Source organism: Rhinichthys klamathensis, unplaced genomic scaffold (assembly GCF_029890125.1).
Source record: "Rhinichthys klamathensis goyatoka isolate OS25496 unplaced genomic scaffold, OSU_Roscu_1.1 h1tg000221l_1, whole genome shotgun sequence".
NCBI lineage: Eukaryota > Metazoa > Chordata > Actinopteri > Cypriniformes > Leuciscidae > Rhinichthys > Rhinichthys klamathensis.
The window spans coordinates 2,913,191-2,935,292 of NW_026606745.1; the positions used below are offsets into that span (position 1 = coordinate 2,913,191).

Sequence of the window (22,102 nt, forward strand, 5' to 3'; positions counted from 1 at the left end):
TCAAGTAAAACCGGCGGTCTTTTTTGTCCACATGCCCATTTTGTTGAGCCCAATCATAGCTTTTTATTAAGATCTCAGAAGTGGAACAACCCTGTTGAAGCCATAATTCGATGAGGGAATGTAGGTCTGGGTGGATGCGGTTTTTCTCTTTAGAATTAGTCTCGTCATGGCCAGTGTGCCGTAGCATCTTTTGGATTATGGCACCTGATATTCCGGCATCCGTGATGACTTTGAAAGAGATGTATGCCTTGCAAGAATTGGCCCGAGTTTGTGTGGGTTCTCCATTACTTTTGCCTGCAGCATGATTCCCACGGTCACAGCCATAGTAATAATAGTCCTGCCGGGGGCAGACTGGGGGTCTGAAGTAGCAATGCTCCTTCTCCTGCACTTCGTTGATGTAACCCTCCATGAACTCCTTGGAATCCCCCCTAATAATAACAACATCTTGGTGGACCCTGGAGTCACGTGGCTTCTTCAATCGTTTTTTAACACCATTCAACCAATGTGTTGCCATATTCTGAAATTAGAAAAGACACTATACTTGAACATATAGTTTTTTTGGAGAAACACAGGCTAAGCATCAAACAGATCGGTCCTGATAAATAGTTGGGATATTTAACTAATATGAACATAGTCGAATAATAATAATAAGAAGAAGAAGAAGAAGAAGAAGAAGAAAATGAACAAGTCTTTTCATCTTGCGTTTTTCTATTTTACAAGTCTTGGCTGCATTTATCTCTACCCTGACCTCTTTTTCGCTTGATGGAAATTTGAGCCCTCAATAGAGTCTCTGCAAATTATACAAACTACTAATATACTAAAAAATACATAAAAAATATTCCTTTTCCCCTGAGACCAGAGAAGACAGCTGACTCCCTTTTGTCCAACTACGTCGCCCTGAGAAGAGAAAAATACGACTTCTGCCCTGAGACCAGGAGGGATTCACCTGCCCTGGGACAAAATTGTGGGAACCAGTCTCTGCCCTGGGACCAGATGAGACTAAACAGTCATGAAGAAAAGCCAAATTTATAAATTAGATTAGGCGGACTTCTGCCCTGAGACCAGGAGGGATTCACCTGCCCTGGGACAAAATTGTGGGAACCAGTCTCTGCCCTGGGACCAGATGAGACTAAACAGTCATGAAGAAAAGCCAAATTTATAAATTAGATTAGGCGGACTTCTGCCCTGAGACCAGGAGGGATTCACCTGCCCTGGGACAAAATTGCGGGAAAAAGTCTCTGCCCTGGGAACAGATGAGACTAAACAGTCATAAAGAAAAGCCAAATTTATAACTAAGACGGACTTCTGCCCTAAGACCAGGAGGGATTCACCTGCCCTGGGACAAAATTGTAGAAAACAGTCTCTGCCCTGGGAACAGATGAGACTAAACAGTCATGAAGAAAAGCCAAATTTATAAATTAGACGGACTTCTGCCCTGAGACCAGGAGGGATTCACCTGCCCTGGAACAAAATTGCGGGAAAAAGTCTCTGCCCTGGGAACAGATGAGACTAAAAAGTCATAAAGAAAAGCCAAATTTATAACTAAGACGGACTTCTGCCTTAAGACCAGGAGGGATTCACCTGCCCTGGGACAAAATTGTAGGAAACGATTGTCTCTGCCCTGGGATCAGATGAGAATAAACAGTCATGAAGAAAAGCCAAAATCTAGAAATATCTGTCTGCCCTGAGACCAGGAGGGATTCACCTGCCCTCAGACAACTTCTGCCCTGAGACCAGGAGGGATTCACCTGCCCTGGGACAAAAATGTGGAAAATAATGGTCTCTGCCCTGGGACCAGATGAGACTAAACAGTCATGAAGAAAATCCTACAAAACAACTTCTGCCCTGAGACCAGGAAGGATTCACCTGCCCTGGGACAAAATTGTAAGAAAGATACTCTCTGCCCTGGGACAAAATTGTGGGAAACCATATGGAATGCCAAAGCTGATTTTATTATAAATAAATCAATACATAATAAATATATGAAGAAATGTAAAAAAGCAAAAATACATAAATAAAGAAATGTATTTTTTTATATAGATTTATACTTTTATTTCCTTATTTATGTATAATTGTATTTTGTCATACTCTTATTTATTTATACATTAATTTATTTCTACATTTGTTTATTTATACATTTATTTGTCCCTATGCTAATGGGGGGGGGGGGGGGGGGCGTGTTTTACCTCAGACATCAGCAATCGAGCTCAGAGTAGCCGTGCTGAAGTTTTGAGGCCACAGTGACACCTTTTATAAATAAATAAATAAATGTGTGAAAAATGCAATTATACATAGGAATAAGGAATATTATACGGAAATAAAAGTATAAATACTAATTTATTTGCACTTTTTTACATTTCTTTGTATATTTATTTATGTATTTAGGCTTTTTTTTTACATGTATTCGTATATTAATTTATGTATTTATTTATTTATAATAAAGTCAGCTTTGGCATTCCATAGGAAAATTCCATCTTTGCCCTGGGACCAGATGAGACTTAACAGTCATGAGGAAAATCCTACAATACAACTACTGCTCTGAGACCAGGAGGAATTCACCTGCCCTGGGACAAAATTGCGGGAAACAGTCTCTGCCCTGGGACCAGATGAGACTAAACAGTCATGAAGGAAAGCCAAATCTATAAATTAGACTACAACACCCTAAATAGTCATTTATTATTTCAATATGAGTACAGTAAAGCTTTAATTGCAATGTACTTAAACAAGTTTTCTAGCTCACCTGATTAGCTTGACTAGCTAGCTTAGCTAACGCTTAAGGTTTACATGTATGTGCACACACTGAAAAGATGACGTTTTTCTTAGTTATCTTTTTCTTCTAAATTTTTGTCATAAGAACTGCTTTCAACAGCCATTGCAACATTTTAATGCTATTTACAACACTAGTTTGCTTGTTCTGAAACAGTAGGCTAGCCGAGCCTTAAGCTACAAGCTACAAGCAATACTATGAAAGCAGGGGGGAAAAAATCACACATAGGTGCATATATAATGTTCCATTTTCGAGAATATTAGGTTTTTGTTTAAAAAAAAAACTTACTTTGAAATGATGAGATTCCTCTTGCCTGCACAGCGTTGTGATTTTGACGGTTGAGATTGGAAATGGTGGCCCCGCGCTGGCCCCGCCTCTGCAATTCTCTCCTCTCTTGCGATTGGTTGTCAGATTAAACCAATCACAAACGTTTCTGCCCTCAGGACAACTTTGAGTCAAGAAAATTCCCACCTGCGTACCACACACATCCGCTTGGAAAACAAATGCCAATTCCACGAGCTGGTAGCATGTGGCATCACAGCTGTAAGCCAACAGAACACAACTTATAAGATACGATACACCGGTCAGAGAATACATTTAAAGTGAATCATGCGTCAATCAATGCACTTAAAAAGCGATTCCATAGTAACATGCGCACGTGCGTCTTGTTCCTCTCGCTCGCGCTCCGAGCGTGCAGCAGCTGCGTGGTATACTCGGCTACAAGATGAGAATGAAGGAATGCTCGACTTTAAACATCGCGGTTAGAAATAGCAACCGCCGCTAAACACAACACACACACACACAAACAAGAAACACATCCCCAGCCACATTCAAAAGTGTAGCAAATGCGTGAAAACGCACTGTAGTTGCTATTAAGCCTGCCGTTTGACAACCACAAACCCTTATAGCGGGAATATAAAAGCAGCCGCTGTGTTAAAGTCTTTCTTTAACACAGCGGTTGCTTTTATATCGCTTTCCACAATCGCCTCTCATTTAGAGAGCTTGCGACTTCACATCGCGAAAGCTAATCGAGGACGCCATTACAATATCAGTCAATTATTCGAGGCTACGCTACAGAACAGTTTTACATGTGACAACGTAAACTGCTTCAGGTGTCTTTTTGCGCTGCCATTACACATATCGGGAAGTGACAGGATGTAAACTGGGAGAAGATAAATATTTTTTTTTTTTCGTCCCAAACGCGCTCATCCTCTGGCACATGCGTACATGCAGCTGCGCTCTAAAGACCCACTGCCTCTCTGTGTAGAAAAAACCCACAAAGCCCAATCTGGCGCTACTCACCTGGAACATGGGACATCCAGCGACGTGTCACCTCTCCGTGTCTGGGCTCCTGTCCGCGCCCCTTGCTCAAGCGCTGAGGAATGGAGCCCAGCTGAAGCTGAATTCACAGAGAGTCGCTCCAGGGGTTTCACAACCCCTCTGGGCCAGACCCGGATAGAGAAAAAGAGAGAGAAGAGAGAGAGAGAGAGAAAGAGAGAGCGCTCTCAAACAAACGCCCCTGCAGATCTCTGCTCACTTCAGAACAACTAGTGAATTAACCGATCACAAGAATGAGCTAGTTGTAATACACATAAATGTGTAGTTTCTCTTATTCTAGGATGTAAAAGGGGGGTCTGGTGATTTTTCTGCGTAAAACAGTCGTCCTCCTTCCTACATCTTGCAGCGAGGAGGCAGATTTGAATGGTTATGATTAGTTTTGATGGAACGCTGCCGCAGGCGCTTCCTGCAAATGGATGGTGAGTGCGCGCACGGGCGCGCTCACAGAGGGGGAGAGGGCCATTACACAGATTGAAACCTATCACGACTATGCAAAACCTGTTAAAATTGTGATATTGAAACATATAGTGGAAATTAACCAAATCTTTAAAAAATAGTTTTTTTTAAACGTATTATATGTGTTTACCTCATTTTGCTTCGCTCTAAAACATTGCATTAGATAAATGGACCATTTTGAGTGCAGTTTCTATAAAATTATTTCTTAAAATCCTTATCCGTTTGAAAGGTCATGGAGATTTTTTAAGATGTGTGGGAACTCATGTCATTTTTGTGCAAAATATGAACTGTGAACCAAAGTGTTTTTTTTCTCACCAGTTTTGGTGTGACTCGCTAAATATGTTTATTGCATTGGAAACATCACTCTAAATAAAATGGCTTATGAATTCAATATATAGGCCTATTCACTCACACACTGAATAGGCTGTGCCATTCAAAACATTTATAAAATCCACAATTGATGTTGAGATTCTATGCTATACCTATTATGCATGCTACTAAGAAAAAAGGATAAGGGACTGGAAAAGATGGTAGGATAGTGAATGGCAACAGGACATTTCAAATCGTTGCACTCACACACACACACACACTCAGCCCTGAGGCAGGAGCATTATGGCTGACTCCACTGTTCCAGTCTTTTTCTATGGAGACAGACTTTACCATCAGCATCCTATCTTTAGTTAAACAAATGCAGCCTTCTTTCTTTCTTTCTTTCTTTCTTTCTTTCTTTCTTTCTTTCTTTCTTTCTTTCTGACAGAAGAAGGTATGATAGAATGTATTAATCTCAGTCCATTCTCATCGAAAGTGCCGCCACTCTTGCGCATCTCCTGTAATAAGACACATCATTTATCTGCCTGTTCTCTGGGTGTTCTCTTCTTTGAGTGTTTGAGAGAGATTTTAGCACGTGTCAGCCAGGAACTCATGGCAAAGAGAGAGAAGGTATGAGGGAGTAGGTGTGTTGCCTGCGAACTGCGCGAAAAAGTGTGTTTGCATATGTTTATGTGCGCGTGTGGCACCTTCTCAGTTCACTCCAGGCACTGTGAGAATCAAACAATTTCATGCAGCGAGCAGAAGGGGAAATGAACTGAGCCGTGAGCCATAATAAAATTATCCAAATGTTATTATGGCGCCGGCTGCCTCTGTCCTACTTTAATACACATTTCAGATCCTCCGGGTCTCCTGCTGGCACTAGCCCTGCTGAATAAATCAACATTAGCTTATGTCTAAATTATTAAGGAAGTGACTTAGGCTCCTGTTTATTGTATAAATTATTAGGAGGGTGAAAGTGTTAAATGCTAGATTTGCCATTTAAAATTCAAAAATTCCCTAAGTAACGGCTATTTCTCGGAGTTTCCGCATGGTGTGCTTGTGTGATGCACGTGCACGTGCGCATCCCTGCGAGAGAAGAACTGGAGACAACGAGTGTTTGCGCGAATGTGTGTAAGGATCCCTGGGGTTAACTTGGTAAGGTGATAATGAAAATGGCACTGCTTTTCTTTTTAAAACCTTAATTATAAAACGTATTGCTACTTCCGCATTAAAATTTTGTGTTTCACTTTATTTGATGGTCCCTTTAACACATTCTGGTAACGTTACATTGGGTTAGAATAGGGCTAAGTTGACATGAAGTTGCAAAGTTACCATAAAAAAAAAGTTAGCAGATTAAGCAGACAGTCTAATACTCTAATGAGAGACAGTTAGTTGACATGTAGTTCCAAAGCAACATGACATCATGACTTTGCGTAAACATACACGCCACTTTCAAGTCAAGTGGCGTGTTATCTATACGCATTTAGAGCTATCCGCGTGTATGTGCACGCCGAAACGAACCGTCATCTTTTGCGTGTATGCCGTTAAACGTCCGAGTGATTCCGCGTGTATGTGTACGCCGTTAAATGTCCGAGCGAAACGAAGCAAAATTCATACATCTGTGGAACAATATTTTTTTTCCTAGGATGGTAGGGGAAGACTCATAAATAGTATTAACCCCAGTGACGGGTAGGTTTAGGGACGGGGTTGGGGTAGGTCATATATTTATATATATGTAATGTAACGTTAAGTCAACGGCGTTGATAAACACGCTGAAAAGCGATTATGTGTGTTGATAGCACGCCAAAAATGGAAATACGAATTGGCGTGTCATACATACGCCATTTCATGAGATCATTCGCGCTCGTAAATTGTCAAATTGGCCATAACTTTTAATTCGTTGCTGCCAACTGGGGTGGCAGCAGGGGTGGCAAGGCTTTCTTTTAGGGTGGCATTTGCCACCCTATGCCACCCCGGTAGATCCGCCCCTGGCTATATGGTCAACATAATGTTCAAAAGGGACCATCAAAATAAAGTTTTACCAAATTTTGATTGGATGAGCCGTATTCCAAGCCATTTTAAATGCTTAAGCACATCTGGGATTTTCATTTGAATCCTATTTAGGAATAACACACATAAACTATCTGACAGATAGGCTTATCAGTGAAACAAGCTATTGTTACACCTGTTTATCAGTTCTAGGCTAAAAAAACAACAACAAAAAAGAATCAGGCTAGCGACCCGTGCTTTTTTAACCAATCAGAAACGTTTTTTTGGATGATATGATAATGTTATAATAATGATAATGTTACCTGATTTTATTGATTTGAGCTTTCAGTCACTCAGTTTCCTTAAAGGTCAATAAGCTTTGCACAAGAAGGCCTCTTTAAAGCTGCAGTCCGTAGTTTTTCCTCTTTGTCGCCATCTTATAAGATAAGATGAATATTTTCTTTTCATCTTATAAGATAAGAGAAAAGGCTATAAATCTCCACCTCCAGCATCCTCACACGCAATACAGCCTATAGCCGAGACTCCTTTTTTATGTGTACAGATGTGACGTAATGATGCAAAGACATTCTCGAATCTCCCGCGGAAATCCACCAGTACCACTGGAGTTAAAAACACTATTACAAGCTTACCGCTTTGAATCGAGCTAAGGCAAGCAGATAGCTTTGAACACTGGCTGGTTATGTACTTGCTCAATTTATTTTGGATAATTTTTAACCCAAAAAAGTTACGGACTGCATCTTTAAGTCCTCAGACTATTTAACACTCAAACCATGTGTGTGTCACACTCAGGAAGACCAGAATTGCATTCTTGAAGATGTAGACACAACCTTCCAGGCTTCCACACACAGCCCATCACTTTCATTTGTCTCCAGGAATATTCATTGGGCTGCTTAATATTACACAAAACCCCAGTGTAAGCTTGCATGCATATTCATAGTCAGATTGTTTATTGTTTTTAGCCTCTGGCTTCAACTGTCACATAAAACTTTTGTGTATGTGCATAAACACATATGTTTCCAATGCACATCGGTCTAAATTACTTACTGTGCTTTTGCAATTTTCATCACTTGTTTTGGGGTTTAAATAATGTCTAAAATGACTTGAGTCTGTGAATTTGGATTAATGCACAATCATTTACACACACACACACACACACACACTTTGATGCTGGTATAGTTTGGGCAGCTTTATGTACGTTGTGATGGAGAATCTCCTTTAGTCACATGGGAAAATAAATATTTTAACAGACTAACTGCCGAGTTTTTTCTTTCTCCAATTAATTTAAATGGAGCAATTAAGATTTAAATTTCCATAAATAGCTGAGGGAGGGATTGAAGAGTGGAGGGCTGCCTCTGTTACAGTCAAAAGCCTTGGGATTAACCACCTTCTTAATTATAAATAAAAACATAAAAAATTGCACTTCCTCACTCCCTCCCATTCTGATTTATACACATACACACCATGATTGCTGCAGCCTTTAACCAATTTACAGGATTTTTCCATTATTTTCTCAGTTGTATGGGATGAGGATATTAGACAAGAAATCACAGAAATTTATTGCAAATATAAAGAACAAATTATTGCAAACTACTTTTTTTTTTTTTTTTTACAGCTGAGCATCATTAGAACATCATTATATTCAACAGAAATTCACACAACTTTTTACATTTTGATGAATTTACCTGTTTTTTAAGCCATGAAATCAAACAATATTAAAATGATTAAAACAATATATCCAGGTTTTTCATGACCACCCACCCACACACACACACACACACACACACACACACACACACACACGTTACTGACTAAGTGAAAGAAAGGGAGTGTTATAAAAGTGAAACTGAAAATGAGAATGACTTATGTAAGAGGACAGAGGAGCTAAACGGTCCCCGAAACAATATTTCATAACAAAAAAATCTGGTAGGCTACTCATCACCAACAGATAAATAAATCTGCTCAGCATTGGAGTTTCAGGTTTACGACGCAGTTTAAAGATGTGCTACCCTCTGCTGGTAAACAGATGCAAATGCCTGCTGTAAAAGTAATTATTATGGAAGCCTATTTTTTTTTATAACTCTGTGGGTAAAATGGGCTTCCGTAAGAAGTTCCTGTTACTTTTCTTTAATATAATATAATATAAACAGTTAATATACATCACTTGATTACATATAACTGTATGCATCCAACACATGGCTAGATAATTAATCAGCCTAAAATAACGTAATTACAAGTTGCATATTATGAAAGAACTGACACAATATAGGACACGATATGTTCGTGTTTTGTGTGGATGTGTCGGAAAAGTCATGCATTTTAGGCTCAAAAAATAAAATAAAAGTCATGCAGGGTTGCAATTATACCGATTTCTGACAGTGAGATTCAAAGACATAACATCATCCATAACCTTAAGGAAAAAATTAAATATAAAAATACTCTACACAACATTAAATTTAAAAGGGAGAGGGGTGAGGACAGAAGTAAAGGGCAGAAGGGGTTAATATTCATACAGAGTGCACTGAGAAGGAAAATAGTCTGCATTACTATGGTGATGATCTAATCTCAACCCCTGATTGCCAGGTAATAACCCGTAAACCAAAGAAAACCGTTACAGTTGCTTAGATTTGAGAATCCCATTTAGTTATTGATTCTGTAGTTGATGAGGTGCATCTGCTAAAGGATGTTCAGCGACTGGCTAAAATCTTCAAAGTGGATTCTTCTATTGGATATGAGATCTATGGGCTGTGACTGGCATACAGGGAAGAGCGTTTTAAGCGAGTTCAAAGACAGACCATTATGGTGGTTTAGCTCATTCTTAATGATTAAAGTCAAGTGTTTGGAGTCGTTCGGTAAAAGGTTTCTACACAAACGCACGCTGTGACTCTAGATCAGATCTGTTTCTTTGAGCTCATTAATGTTGTGCTGTTCCTCCTCAGTGGCTCTCACTAGTCATACAGACGACAGCACTTCTCCAGCAGACTCCCTCTGCTTCTTCTCTGCCCTCTCCAGGTCCAGCACTCGGATCGCTGCCTGCTTGGCCATGAGCTGAGCTTGATCGCTGGGGTACGTCTCGTTGTCCACAACCCGATACGGGTCGATTTGGAAGGGGCTCTTGGAGAGGACGTCGGCATAGCGCCGCTTCAGGTCAGGGTCGGGACAGAATAGATATTCGTACACAGCGGCAGCCAGGATGCCCCCTATTAAAGGGCCCACCCAGTATACCTGAGAGAGAGAGAGAGAAATAATAAATCTGGTTAAAAAATATACTATGTGAATTTTATGTAATTAAACAATTAATCTTTTAACTCAAATTGTGAGTTTTAGGATTTAGAAATGTACCTCTAATACATTTGTTTTAATTCAATTGAATTAATTCATTTCACTTCTCACTCACAAGTGAGTTTTAGGATTTTGAAAAAAATGAATTATGTAAAATGAATAATAAATATTTAAGATTCTGTACAATTTTAAAGGGATACTCCACTTTTTTTGGAAATAGGCTTATTTTACAACTCCCCCAGAGTAAAAACTGTTGAGTTTTACCGTTTTTGAATCCATTCAGCCGATCTCCGGTTCTGGCGGTACCACTTTTAGCATAGCTTAGCATACATCATTGAAGTGGACAAGACCATTAGCATTTCTAAAAAAAAAAAGACGAAAGAGTTTCGATATTTTTCCTATTTAAAACTTGACTCTTCTGTAGTTACATCGTGCACTAAGACCGACGGAAAATGTAAAGTTGCGATTTTCTAGGCTGATATGGCTAGGAACTATACTCTCATTCCTGCGTAATAATCAAGAAACTTCACTGCCGTACCATGAGAGCAGCAGGCGTAATGATATGACGAAGCGACTGAAAATAGTTCCGTTGTGTTGACGGAAGGTGGCCTATTTTCAGGCGCTGCGTCATATCATTACGCCTGCTGCTCTCATGGTACGGCAGGAAAGTTTCTTGATTATTACGCAGGAATGAGAGTATAGTTCCTAGCCATATCAGCCTAGAAAATCGCAACTTTTCATTTTCCGTCGGTCTTAGTGCACGATGTAACTACAGAAGAGTCAAGTTTTAAATAGGAAAAATATCGAAACTCTTTCGTCTTTTTTTTTTTAGATATGCTAATGGTCTTGTCCACTTCAATGATGTATGCTAAGCTATGCTAAAAGTGGTACCGCCAGAACCGGAGATCGGCTGAATGGATTCAAAAACGGTAAAACTCAACAGTTTAACTCTGGGGGAGTTGTAAAATGAGCCTATTTCCAAAAAAAGTGGAGTATCCCTTTAAGTTTCTTTTAATTAAATGTATCAAATTAATTAAATAATGAAAACAATTAAGACATTTTATGTCAAAATAAGAAATATTTAATATAGATATATCTGCATTTATATGTAGCTGTGTTCTGAATCATTGGCATCCCTTGTAAATATGATCAAAAATGGCTGTAAAAAATAAATCTGCATTGTTTATCCTTTTGATCTTTCGTTCAAAAAAGTCGCAAAAATCGAACCATTCATTGAAGTCAAATAATTGAATGTGGGGGGGAAATCACATTATGTGATTTTATGTCGCATTAAGATAACAGCTCTGAGTCTTCTCCTATAATGCCTGATGAGTTTGGAGAACACCTGACAAGAGATCAGGGACCATTCCTCCGTAATGAATCTCTCCAGATCCTTCAGATTCCCAGATCCATGTTGGTGCTTCTTCTCTTCAGTTTATCCCACTCATTTTCTTCAGGGTTCAGTTTAGGGGACTGGGACGACCATGGTAGAAGCTTATTTTTGCGCTCGACACATTTTTGTTGATTTTGATGTTGTTTTGGATCGTTGTCCTGATGGAAGATCCAACCACGGCCCATTATAAGATTTCTGGCAGAGGTTGTCAGGTTTTGATTTTTTTTTTAATCTGCTATTTGCTAGAATCCATAATACCATGAATCTGAACAAGATGTCCAGGACCACAACATATAAGATCCAGCAGGTATATTTAACCGTAGGCATGGGGTACTTTTATCCCTGTTTGCACCAAACACATCTGGTGGGTTTGCTGCCAAAAAACTATTTTTTTAGTTTCATCTGACCACAGAACCCAGTCCCTTTTGAAGTTACAGTTATGTCGGACAACTGAATATACTGGACTTTGCAGAGGATTTTTCTTGAAACTCTTGTTGTGTTCTCTCAAGTGGGGGTTTAATAATGCATTGAGTTAGTGTTCAGGGATGCATAGAGTTCGATTGTGCTGGAAGCATTCTGTGATGCCTGACGATGTATGGGTTCGTTTACTTGGGTCTGAAAGCTCAGGATTGAAGTAAAAGTTACGATAAGTTGATGTTACTCTCTGTGTCAGTGTAATCTTTTCAAATGTAGGGGTTGTTTGATTTTTTTTTGTTTTAGGCTTCTGACCCCAAGACTCAAGTAATCTCTGCAATTCTCCATCTGTGATCCTTGAAGAGTCTTTGGTCACTCAAACTCTCCTCCTCACCGACACTATAGACACACGTCCTCTTCCTGGCAGATTCCTAACATCTTTAGTTGATTGGAACTTCTTAATTATTGCCCTGATGGTGGAAATGGGAATTTTCAATGCTTTAGCTATTTTCTTACAGCCACTTTCTATGTAGTAAAGCTCAACAATGTTTTGCTGCACATCAGAACTATTATTTGGTTTTACTCATTAATGGATGATTAATGGAATTTGGCCTTTGAGTTTCCTCATATTTAATTTCATGTTCCTATTCACCCTGGTGTGGTAAAAATATTAAAAATGAGTCAATATTAATGAGAATATACTTCCGATATATTTTACTCATAAAAAATTCTAGGGGTGCCGATAATTGTGGCCACCGTGTTTTGGAGAAACACATTTATTTCATAATGTGATCCCCCCCCCCCCCCCCACTTTCAATTATTTTACTTCAATGAAAGGTTAGATTTTTTTCAATTTTTTTGAATGAAAGATCAAAAGGATAATTTTTTTTTTTTTTTTTTTTTACAGCCATCTTCGATCATATTTACCAGGGGGGGTCAATAATTCTGACCACAACTGTATAATAACATAATATATAATAATGCAATATATATATATGCATTAATATACAATATTATATTTATTATTTATTTATATAGCTCAATAAATATAATGAATATTAAACTTTTCACACAAATTGTTATTATGCTAATATTATAATTTGCAATGAAAAAAAAAATCTATTACATTTAAAATGTGAAATAAATTTTAAATGTGAAAGTGCATATTCACTGATGGTCTTAGATGTTTGGAGTTGGACCCCACTGTATTAATCATGTTTTGCATTTTGTGTATATGATTGAATATATTGTGAAAATGTTATTTTTTTATAAAGTATGCCCTTTCCTTTCCTTTCCTTTCCTTTCCTTTCCTTTCCTTTCCTTTCCTATATTTTCAGCCTAGTAAATAATCTGTCCAGCTCTTATATCCGTGTCTGATATATGTATTTTATCAGTGTGACAAGGATATTGACTCCAGAAGTGTGCCAAACCTGGATCACTAACTGCCGTGACGACAGAAATAGAAGTGGGTGCGACCGACTACATAGCACAGGCCAGATACATTTACCCTGCACAACCCCGGACAGTGTCCACAAATGCAGTTAATGTTGTTTATCTCATTATTTCCAAACGATTATATATACAGTATAATGATCACCAGCAGCTCTCATTAGTGTAACAGTGCCAGTGTGATCTTCAAGCTGCTTCACGTCTGATGCATTGCTTTCATTCATAATCTCTAAAATCTTTCATTGATGAAACTTACACCAAGGCCTTGAAAAGAGCACTGTGCGTAGCATGGTGTAAGTGCGGTAAACACTCCATGAGAGAAATGTTTTGACCTTTCTAATGTAACAGCACCACAGGGGAGACCCTGTATCAACCCTGATGACAGCAGCAGTCACTCAGACGCGCCACTCATGAAGATGCATAACACTCATATGTGCATGTAGGGAGCACACCAACCAGTGTCATGTGTTATTTTGAAGGCCACATCTGTCTGCTTTTTTGACTGCTCTGTAATGTTTCAAGGAGAATGACATTTGAAAATCGCACAAGCAAGAGAGCTGCAGTGTGCCTTGCAGCCGTTTGATATTCAGTACAACAGCAGGATTGAGAGTATGGTGCTTTTATGGTGCAACAGTTCTACACTGATATATTCAAAATGAATTAATCCAGTATATCAAGATTCATGCCAAAGGTCTGTGGTAGGTCAGAGATAAATGTCTTCATGCGCCAGATATAGTTCAGGCTCCTTTGTAGGAGTGAAACAAAGCCAAAATTTTCTTCTTAAAAAAGTTTTGGCATTGAATCAAATTCTCGTCAGCTTCACTTTTATCAATCGCAGTTCCAAAAGGCCTTGCTGACCTTGAATCTTTATGCACATAAATATCAATGTAGGGTTTAGAAAGAACTTAAAGCGATAGTTCACCCAAAAATTGAAACAATGTCATCATTTATGCACCCTCAAGTTGTCCCAAACCTGTATGAGTTTCTTTCTTCTGCTGAACACAAGGGAAGATATTTTAAAGAATGTCTGTAACCAAACAGTTGATGGACCACATTGACTTCCATAGTATTTTTTTTCTCCATACTATGGAAGTCAATGGGGCCATGGGCCTGTTTGGTTACAGACATTCTTCAAAATATCTTCTTTTGTGTTCAGCAGAAGAAAGAAACTCATACAGGTTTGGGACAACTTCATGCGTAAATGACAGATTTTTTCATTTTTGGGTGAACTATCTCTTTAATGAGTCTTCGTATTGTTTATCCACACACAGAATATATTGTGTGAATCTTACCCAATGGTCCTGCCATTTTCCCATGATGACCACAGGACCAAAAGAGCGAGCTGGATTCATACTGGCTCCAGTGTACGGGATCTGAAACACACAGACAAAACGTGTTACACTTGTTATGAATTTTGCAAATAGGCTTATTGGAAAAAAACGTGCCTCTAGTTACATTTTTGCAAAACTCTACAAATGTGCTTAAACTATACAATTCACTGCAATTTCCAGCCTGAATTAACACTTGCTGCAGTAATTAACCAACAAATTATGATTATGGGGCAGAATATCGATTAATAAAGACTAATTTTTGTGCGATTTCTCGCACAGCACTGTGTTATGAGTATGACCTCAAAACACTTTTACCATAGTGCATGATTTGTATACTAATACATTTTGACATCTGCATCACATAGCCAGCTCCATACGTATGGATTTTCTGACGTAGTAAACTTGCTCTGCAACTTACCTGATACAGCACTCCTAAACATTCAATAAGTAGGCTAAAATGCATTGTTCCTTCAGAAAACGTTATCTCATGCTTGCTATGGTTAACACTATCATTGTTCATTTCAAACACAATTGAGCATCGACCTTATTCAACGTAATAAACCAAAATAATAAAACTTTGCCAGAATCATGTTCATACGTTTCCAATAAAAACCAACACACTTTTAGCACCACTCACGGGACATTTTTTCACTCTAAGAGTGTTGTGAAATATCCAAGAAGCAACATAATATCATTTTGCAGAAATGTCGCTACAGGTTGGAATTATGAGAAGAGACTCTAAAAGGAAGAGCAGAAGAGATGCAAAGAAACAATGTGAAGAATGAGTGAGCTGAGTGACAGTGGTTTGGCTCTTTAAATCATAAATGCTGCTCTAAAGGGTCTTAAGTAGAGTTTGTCTCAGTGCCAGACCTAAATACATGAGGGCATGTAGAGGGCATCCCGCTCTCATGCCAACTTTCTTAGCAACACAAATGAGCTTTCATATAAACACCTCATCTGCAGATTCTGCTGGGATTATTGGCATGGAAATAACACTATCACTTGGGATTGTAGCTAGGCTACACATTCTCCAAAGGAGAACTAAGCAGATACACCTCAAGAGACTAATCTTTATAGGATAAAGATCTTCAAGCACTGCTTAAAAATGTGCTTGACAGTGCAGGATTGAAAATTTCAGTTAAGGTTAAAGCGCTCATAAGAAACATGCATCGGAAAGCGCATGAAATGTATAGCAATACAATTTTACACAATTCATTTAATGGAGCAAATCAGGAAATACTCACAGCAAACAGATGGCCGACGCACACCGACAGGCCAATAGCCAGCGCTGCCGAACCTTTAAGATCACTGCGCTTGGGGTCACAGGTGGCAAAGACGGTGAAGACAAGCTCAAAAGTGATTATGAGCTCTATCACAATGGCATGACCAGTGGAGATTTCAGTATTGACCTGCAAGGGGCGATAGTGAGTTATAGCGTGAGCGATATCGAATACTTGCTCGACACCAGTGTTTTTCAATCATTCTCCTGGAGGCCCCTACCACTTACAAATTTTAGGGATCACACTAATGAGACATGCCTTATTTAGGTTATTGAGTGCTCTACTAATGACCGATGAGTTTAACCAGGTGTAAAACTTCTAATCAACTGCCTTAAAGGGTTAGTTCACCCAAAAATGAAAATTCTGTCAGTAATTACTCATCCTCATGTTGTTCCAACCCCGTAAGACCTTCGTTCATCTTCGGAACACGAATTAAGATATTTTTGATGAAATCAGAGAGCTGGATCACTCCTCCATACTAGTCCATAGGCTTCTTCAGGGATTGAACTTGCCGGCCTCGAAAAGTTATTAAAGACATCGTTAAAATAGTCCAAGTGACTACAGTGGCTCAACCTTAAGTTTATCAAGCGACGAGAATACTTTTTGTGCGCAAAAACAAACAAAAATAACGACTTTATTTCAACTATTCATTTCCTTCTCTGTGGGCCTCGAGTCAGTTCACTAGTGTAATAGCGAAAGCTTCTGTTGTTGTACGTCACACGCATCATGCACATGACCAGCGTCGGCCAATAGTGAGCCTACGTGTGACGTAGCTCTACGCAATCACACTACGCTTACTGACTAGAGGCCCAAAGAGAAGGACATGAATAGTTGAAATAAAGTCGTTATTTTTGTTTGTTTTTGCGCACAAAAAGTATTCTCGTCGCTTGATAAACTTAAGATTGAGCCACTGTAGTCACTTGGACTATTTTAACGATGTCTTTAATAACTTTTCGAGGCTGGCAAGTTCAATCCCTGAAGAAGCCTATGGACTAGTATGGAGGAGTGATCCATCTCCCATATTTCATCAAAAATATCTTAATTCGTGTTCCGAAGATGAACGAAGGTCTTACGGGGTTGGAACAACAATGAGGGCGAGTAAATACTGACAGAATTTTCATTTTTGGGTGAACTAACCCTTTAAAGCGATTGCCCAAAACCAAAACCTCTGTCATCATTTACTCACCCTCATGTTGTTCTGTATGACTTTTTCTTCTGCGGAACACATTTGTGGAAGACATTGTAAAGAATGACTCGAGTGCTTTTTGCTCATACAATGAAAGTCAATGGGGTCCAAAACAAAACAGGACCCTGTTGACTTTCATTGCATGAAAGAAAAAAATAAAGACGAGTCATTTTTGGGTGACCTATTCCTCTACATTTTTGGGTGACCTATTCCTCTAATTAAGAAATACTCACAGAAGTCACTCCCAATCCTCCTCTCACTGATGCTGGTGTCACTCCATACAAGACGGCCGCCCCCACTATTGCCCCCAGGCATTGTGCTAACAAATAAAAAACACCCTTTGCCAGGCTCAGCTTCCGCGTGGCAACCATCGCCGCTGTAACGGCCGGGTTGATGTGGGCACCGCTGATGTGCCCGAAACACTGGACGAGGGTTGCGATGGATAAGCCAAAGCAGAGAGAGATGAGGACGAGGTCGGCAGGTGGAGGGTTCTCCTGTTTTGCTGTCCAGTTGATTGTGGATCCAAGACTAAGCAGCACGAATATTATCATGGCTAAAAACTCCCCCGAAACCGCTCGCCAGAATTCCTGAGTCCACACACCCTTGAAGGCTGCCATGACACGGTTATTGCATGAGCAAGACGACACACACCTCCTTAAAGGAATAAAATGAGAGAGAGAAAAAAATGTTGGTGATCTGTATTCGTGATTCATACCATAAGAGTAAGACCACGAGTACACTTCTGGTGTGCATTTTTGGGGGATTTGGTTTGTCCCACTTTTGGTTTAAAGGGGTCATGACATTGATTTTTTATTTGAATATGTACCTTGATGTTCACTAAAAATGTTAATACAGTTCTTTGCACAAAAAAGGAAAATATATATATATGGCTCCTTTAAGGCTTGTCAGTGAACGGCCGATTTTATGATTAGCTAATGTCACTGCATGTGAAACAGTATCAACGCCCACTCGCTCGCTATTGCATGTGCGAGTTAGTGTTTTGAAGACATAAACATTATCCATATAAAACCATAATTTACAACATTATGAAATCATTTACTCTGCTGTCAGATCCAATACTGTTCGCTGCTTTATCTTTCAACAAAAGTTTCTTTGCGAACTCTCCATTACACTGTACCTCACTGACTCCGAGTCCGAACAAACAATATAATACTCCGAAGAGATCCAGGATGGCATTCAAATAAACCAATAAAACCATGCACTTCTCGTTATTCAACCAATAAGATCATAAATTACATCATCTCATATCAGATATACATTGTATAACAATTCTATAAATGGTCAAATCTCCACACAGAGATTGTAGGTCCGAGAAGGTCAGTGTAATACACAATGCATAAGAAAGAACAAAACTCTCTCTCAGAGTCTAAGGGGTCCTTCTTAATCTGAAACAGATGTTTAACTTAAATACATGAAAGGAATGTGTAAGTAAGGCTCTTGCTCTGGACAATAGCTGAGAGAAAGAAACACATTTCTAACACTGATGGTGATCCAGCATGATTTGAGAGGATCCAAAGTGCATCTTTGTTTTTTTGACTATCTGTACAGTGGAATGGTCAATGTCACAAATCTACTTGTTTGACCTAAGAACAGTGCAGTATCTTACATAATGTTTCTACATTTTAAATGTCAGATTTGTGAACATTTGGACCCTGCTGTAATTGTTATACTGTGGAGGAAAGAAGATTAATGCATTTATTGACAACAAAAACAATGAGTGAGAATATAGTGTGAGAGAATGTACAGAAAAACTATTTTCAAGCATCCTATAGACTGTTATAGTGTTTTGATCTCTTTCTGCATGGTTTTAAATCGTCTCTTCATGCAGTTAATCTGTGCGCTCCTTCCAAGTGGAAATTCATCTAATTAGAGTGGCCTCAGTTTCCTTTCAAAGATTCCACAGAGCACATGCTCGGAAAAATTCCAATAATAAAATGGATCTATTATTAACCAAACATCAACTACTCAGTAGGCTATACATCAGCAAAATGCATGCAGAATGCACATCATTAGCAACATTAATTACAACTGAAAACATCACAAGGAAAGAAAAACTAGGCCTTTGTTGTGGAATATACAAAATACATTAAAAAAAGACCATGGTGACCATAGTTTCTAACAAGATATCTACAACTATTACTGTAAACTTTTATAACTTTGTTTTGTTTACTGTCATCAACATAAATTTAAAGGGATAGTTCACTTAAAATTTTAAATTCTGTCATAATTTACTCACCCTCAAGTTGTTTCAAACCTGTATGAGTTTCTTTCTTCTGCTGAACACAAAGGAAGATATTTTGAATAATGTCAGTTTACCAAACAGTTGATTTACCTCATTAACTAGGCCTATAGTATCATAGGATTATATAGTGACTACTATAGTATTTTTTTCCTATACTATGGAAGTCAACTGTCTGGTTATCTTCAAAACATCTTCCCTTGTGTTCAGCAGAAGAAAGAAACTCATAGCCTACAGGTTCGAAACAATTTGAGGGTGAGTAGGCTAAATGATGACATAATTGTAATTTTTAAGTGAACTATTCCTTTAACCATAGGCTAGGCTACTGCAGAAGATTCAGAAGCTTAGTTTGTTTGAAGAATATCCCGTATTAATTGATTAGGCTTTTGCAATAATGCAGAACTGCAAGTGCAAATGACTATGGAATTTTGGGGGAAACTGATAAACACTTCTATGGCGCTGGTTATACATTGAACGGTTCTCTATGAAATAAAATGACGATGATTGGATGATTTTAAACGATCATTTCGGGGATCAGGAACATGTTGCCTTGACAGGTGAAGCCAACTAAAACGTCATGTGAAATGTGAACATTTAACCCGCTGTGTGATCAAAAAATAAAAACTTCAAATTACAAACCAAAACTTCTTATAGAGTCAAAATCAGCAAACTAACTTACCGAAGAAAGCCACGACTTCTGTTAGGAACCGAGACCCGCGAAAACGCCTTTCTCATCCCTGAACAAGCATCCTCTCAGTGGGAGAAGTTTACCTCAAACAAGACATCTGAACCACAGGATAGCTGTGATGATCAGTTACAGCGCGTGCTCATTACGATCAATATGTGTGTGAGTCTGCGTGTTGTTCAGCATCTCCTCCCTCTGATACACACACACACACACACACACACACACACACACACACACACACGCGCGCGCACGTTTCCCCGGTGCACCGATTAAAACTATTAAGTTCAATTAAACACGACCGCATTAAACTATTCGCTGTTATCGGTGTTAGGGGTGCATGAGACTCTAACTAAACACTGTAAACAATTATATGATCAATCATTTATGACAACAAATGTTTTTACATGGCTTTAACTCATCAAAATAAGTTAACATTTTTTTAGCTTTAAAAAAAAAAGAACAAAAAAAAAAAGAGCTAGATTCAAGTCGGTTTAATGTAATAAAAATTGAAATGACTTAAACCTCCAAGTTGGTTATACTTAAAAATTCAAGGCAGCAGCTTTTTTATAATGTAACTAACTAACTGACTAACTAACTAATGCAATACATCTTAAATCTTTGTAATAATTCATGAAAAAACCTCTAGTAGCCTATATAATTACTACAACAACAACATCATCAATATAAATAAGTAGGCCTAATAAGTAAATAAATAAACAAACAAACAAACAAGCACATCAAGACTTAAACAGTGGTTGAAAATGAACTGATGGGACTCAAGAATGCCAGATTATAATTAAGGTGCACTTGTACGCTAATTCATATTATGACATTACATTTTCACACTCCCTATTTATATCTATGTCCTTGTTTATCTTGATTTATGGAGGGACCTGAGTTTGAACCTCATGATCGTGAGCTCATATAGAAAAATTTTCAATAAACTGGACAAACATGAGAAAAAATCTAGTTACTGCAGACTCTTTATAGGGAAATATTTCTCCGCCAATGCAATATTATTTTAAATTAAGAGATCAGTAGGCTACAGCCTATTCTGCATATTTTATTTATTTACTGTACATTTGAACATATATATTTTTTAAAGCATCAAGGGACCTAAAAATGTAGGTGTTCATAATACAGATTACAAATTAACCCACAAGACAAATTAAAATATACAATTATAGCATGCTAGTGATCTAGCACTTTTGCTCTTGAACTCACCTGAATCTGTCCAGGGCTCCACAGCTTGTCATGCCTTCCTCAGACTGTCTGGCAGCTCAGTGTGCTCCTCTCTCAGTGTCGTGTTACCATGTCTTCATGGTCAAATCAGAGCGGAGAGACCAAAGCACAGAGAGATGAAACTGAAGCTTTCGGCACAACTGATCTGACAGCACTGACTAGACCAGTGACACCACTCACACATGCAGCACTCGCCTCATGGTATCTAACACATGCAGCATAGTTACATGAGATCTATCTATCTATCTATCTATCTATCTATCTATCTATCTATCTATCTATCTATCTATCTATCTATCTATCTATCTATCTAAGTATTCAATTCTAAAAAAAACAAACAACTTTACCAACCCCAAATTTTTCGGCCTCATCCAAAACACCCAGTCTCGTTGATGATGCAAATATTTGCATAGCACAATATATATTAGATGTGTCCCTTCAGGATGAAAAAAGAGTCAGTTGTAACCACTTCAGATACAAAACAACAGTCACATTTCCAACCACAACATCTCCGAGTGCTGTAACCTCACAGAGCCAAAGTCTGGACAGGGGCGTAAAAGTGAAGAATTCCTCCCAAATTAATATGTTAGTTCTCTTACGAGAGGTTCTCTCGTATTGCGTAAGTTTAGCTTACGCTACGGGAAAGCGTCTTTTTAAAGATCCCTCGGTCCACTTGCGGCTCGTGCAGAGCCCCCCTCAG

General features: G+C 38.7%; 2 protein-coding genes across 3 annotated transcripts in view; both read right to left on the reverse strand.

Moving 5' to 3' along the window:
- kctd1 (potassium channel tetramerization domain containing 1) overlaps nucleotides 1–4,252 on the reverse strand; it is a 37,516-nt gene extending 33,264 nt beyond the window's left edge. Inside the window, exon 1 of the mRNA XM_056264519.1 lies at nucleotides 4,070–4,252. Within this exon, the coding sequence (XP_056120494.1) occupies nucleotides 4,070–4,078 (9 nt within the window). The 5' untranslated portion in view covers nucleotides 4,079–4,252. The remainder of the gene's footprint in view (nucleotides 1–4,069) is intronic.
- Nucleotides 4,253–9,447: 5,195 nt separating this feature from the next.
- Nucleotides 9,448–21,611, reverse strand: aqp4 (aquaporin 4). Of its 2 annotated transcripts, none has more exons than XM_056264521.1 (5): nucleotides 21,385–21,611; nucleotides 17,446–17,866; nucleotides 15,991–16,155; nucleotides 14,708–14,788; nucleotides 9,448–10,102 (listed from the first exon to the last, which is right to left on the reverse strand). In XM_056264521.1, exons 1-5 carry the CDS (start codon nucleotides 21,414–21,416, stop codon nucleotides 9,830–9,832), a joined length of 972 nt encoding a protein of 323 aa, XP_056120496.1. In that variant the 5' UTR covers nucleotides 21,417–21,611; the 3' UTR covers nucleotides 9,448–9,829. The 2 variants fall into 2 exon arrangements, with proteins under 2 accessions (XP_056120496.1, XP_056120495.1); XM_056264520.1 differs by lacking the exon at nucleotides 21,385–21,611 and adding an exon at nucleotides 20,152–20,286.
- Between the last annotated feature and the right edge of the window lie 491 nt (nucleotides 21,612–22,102).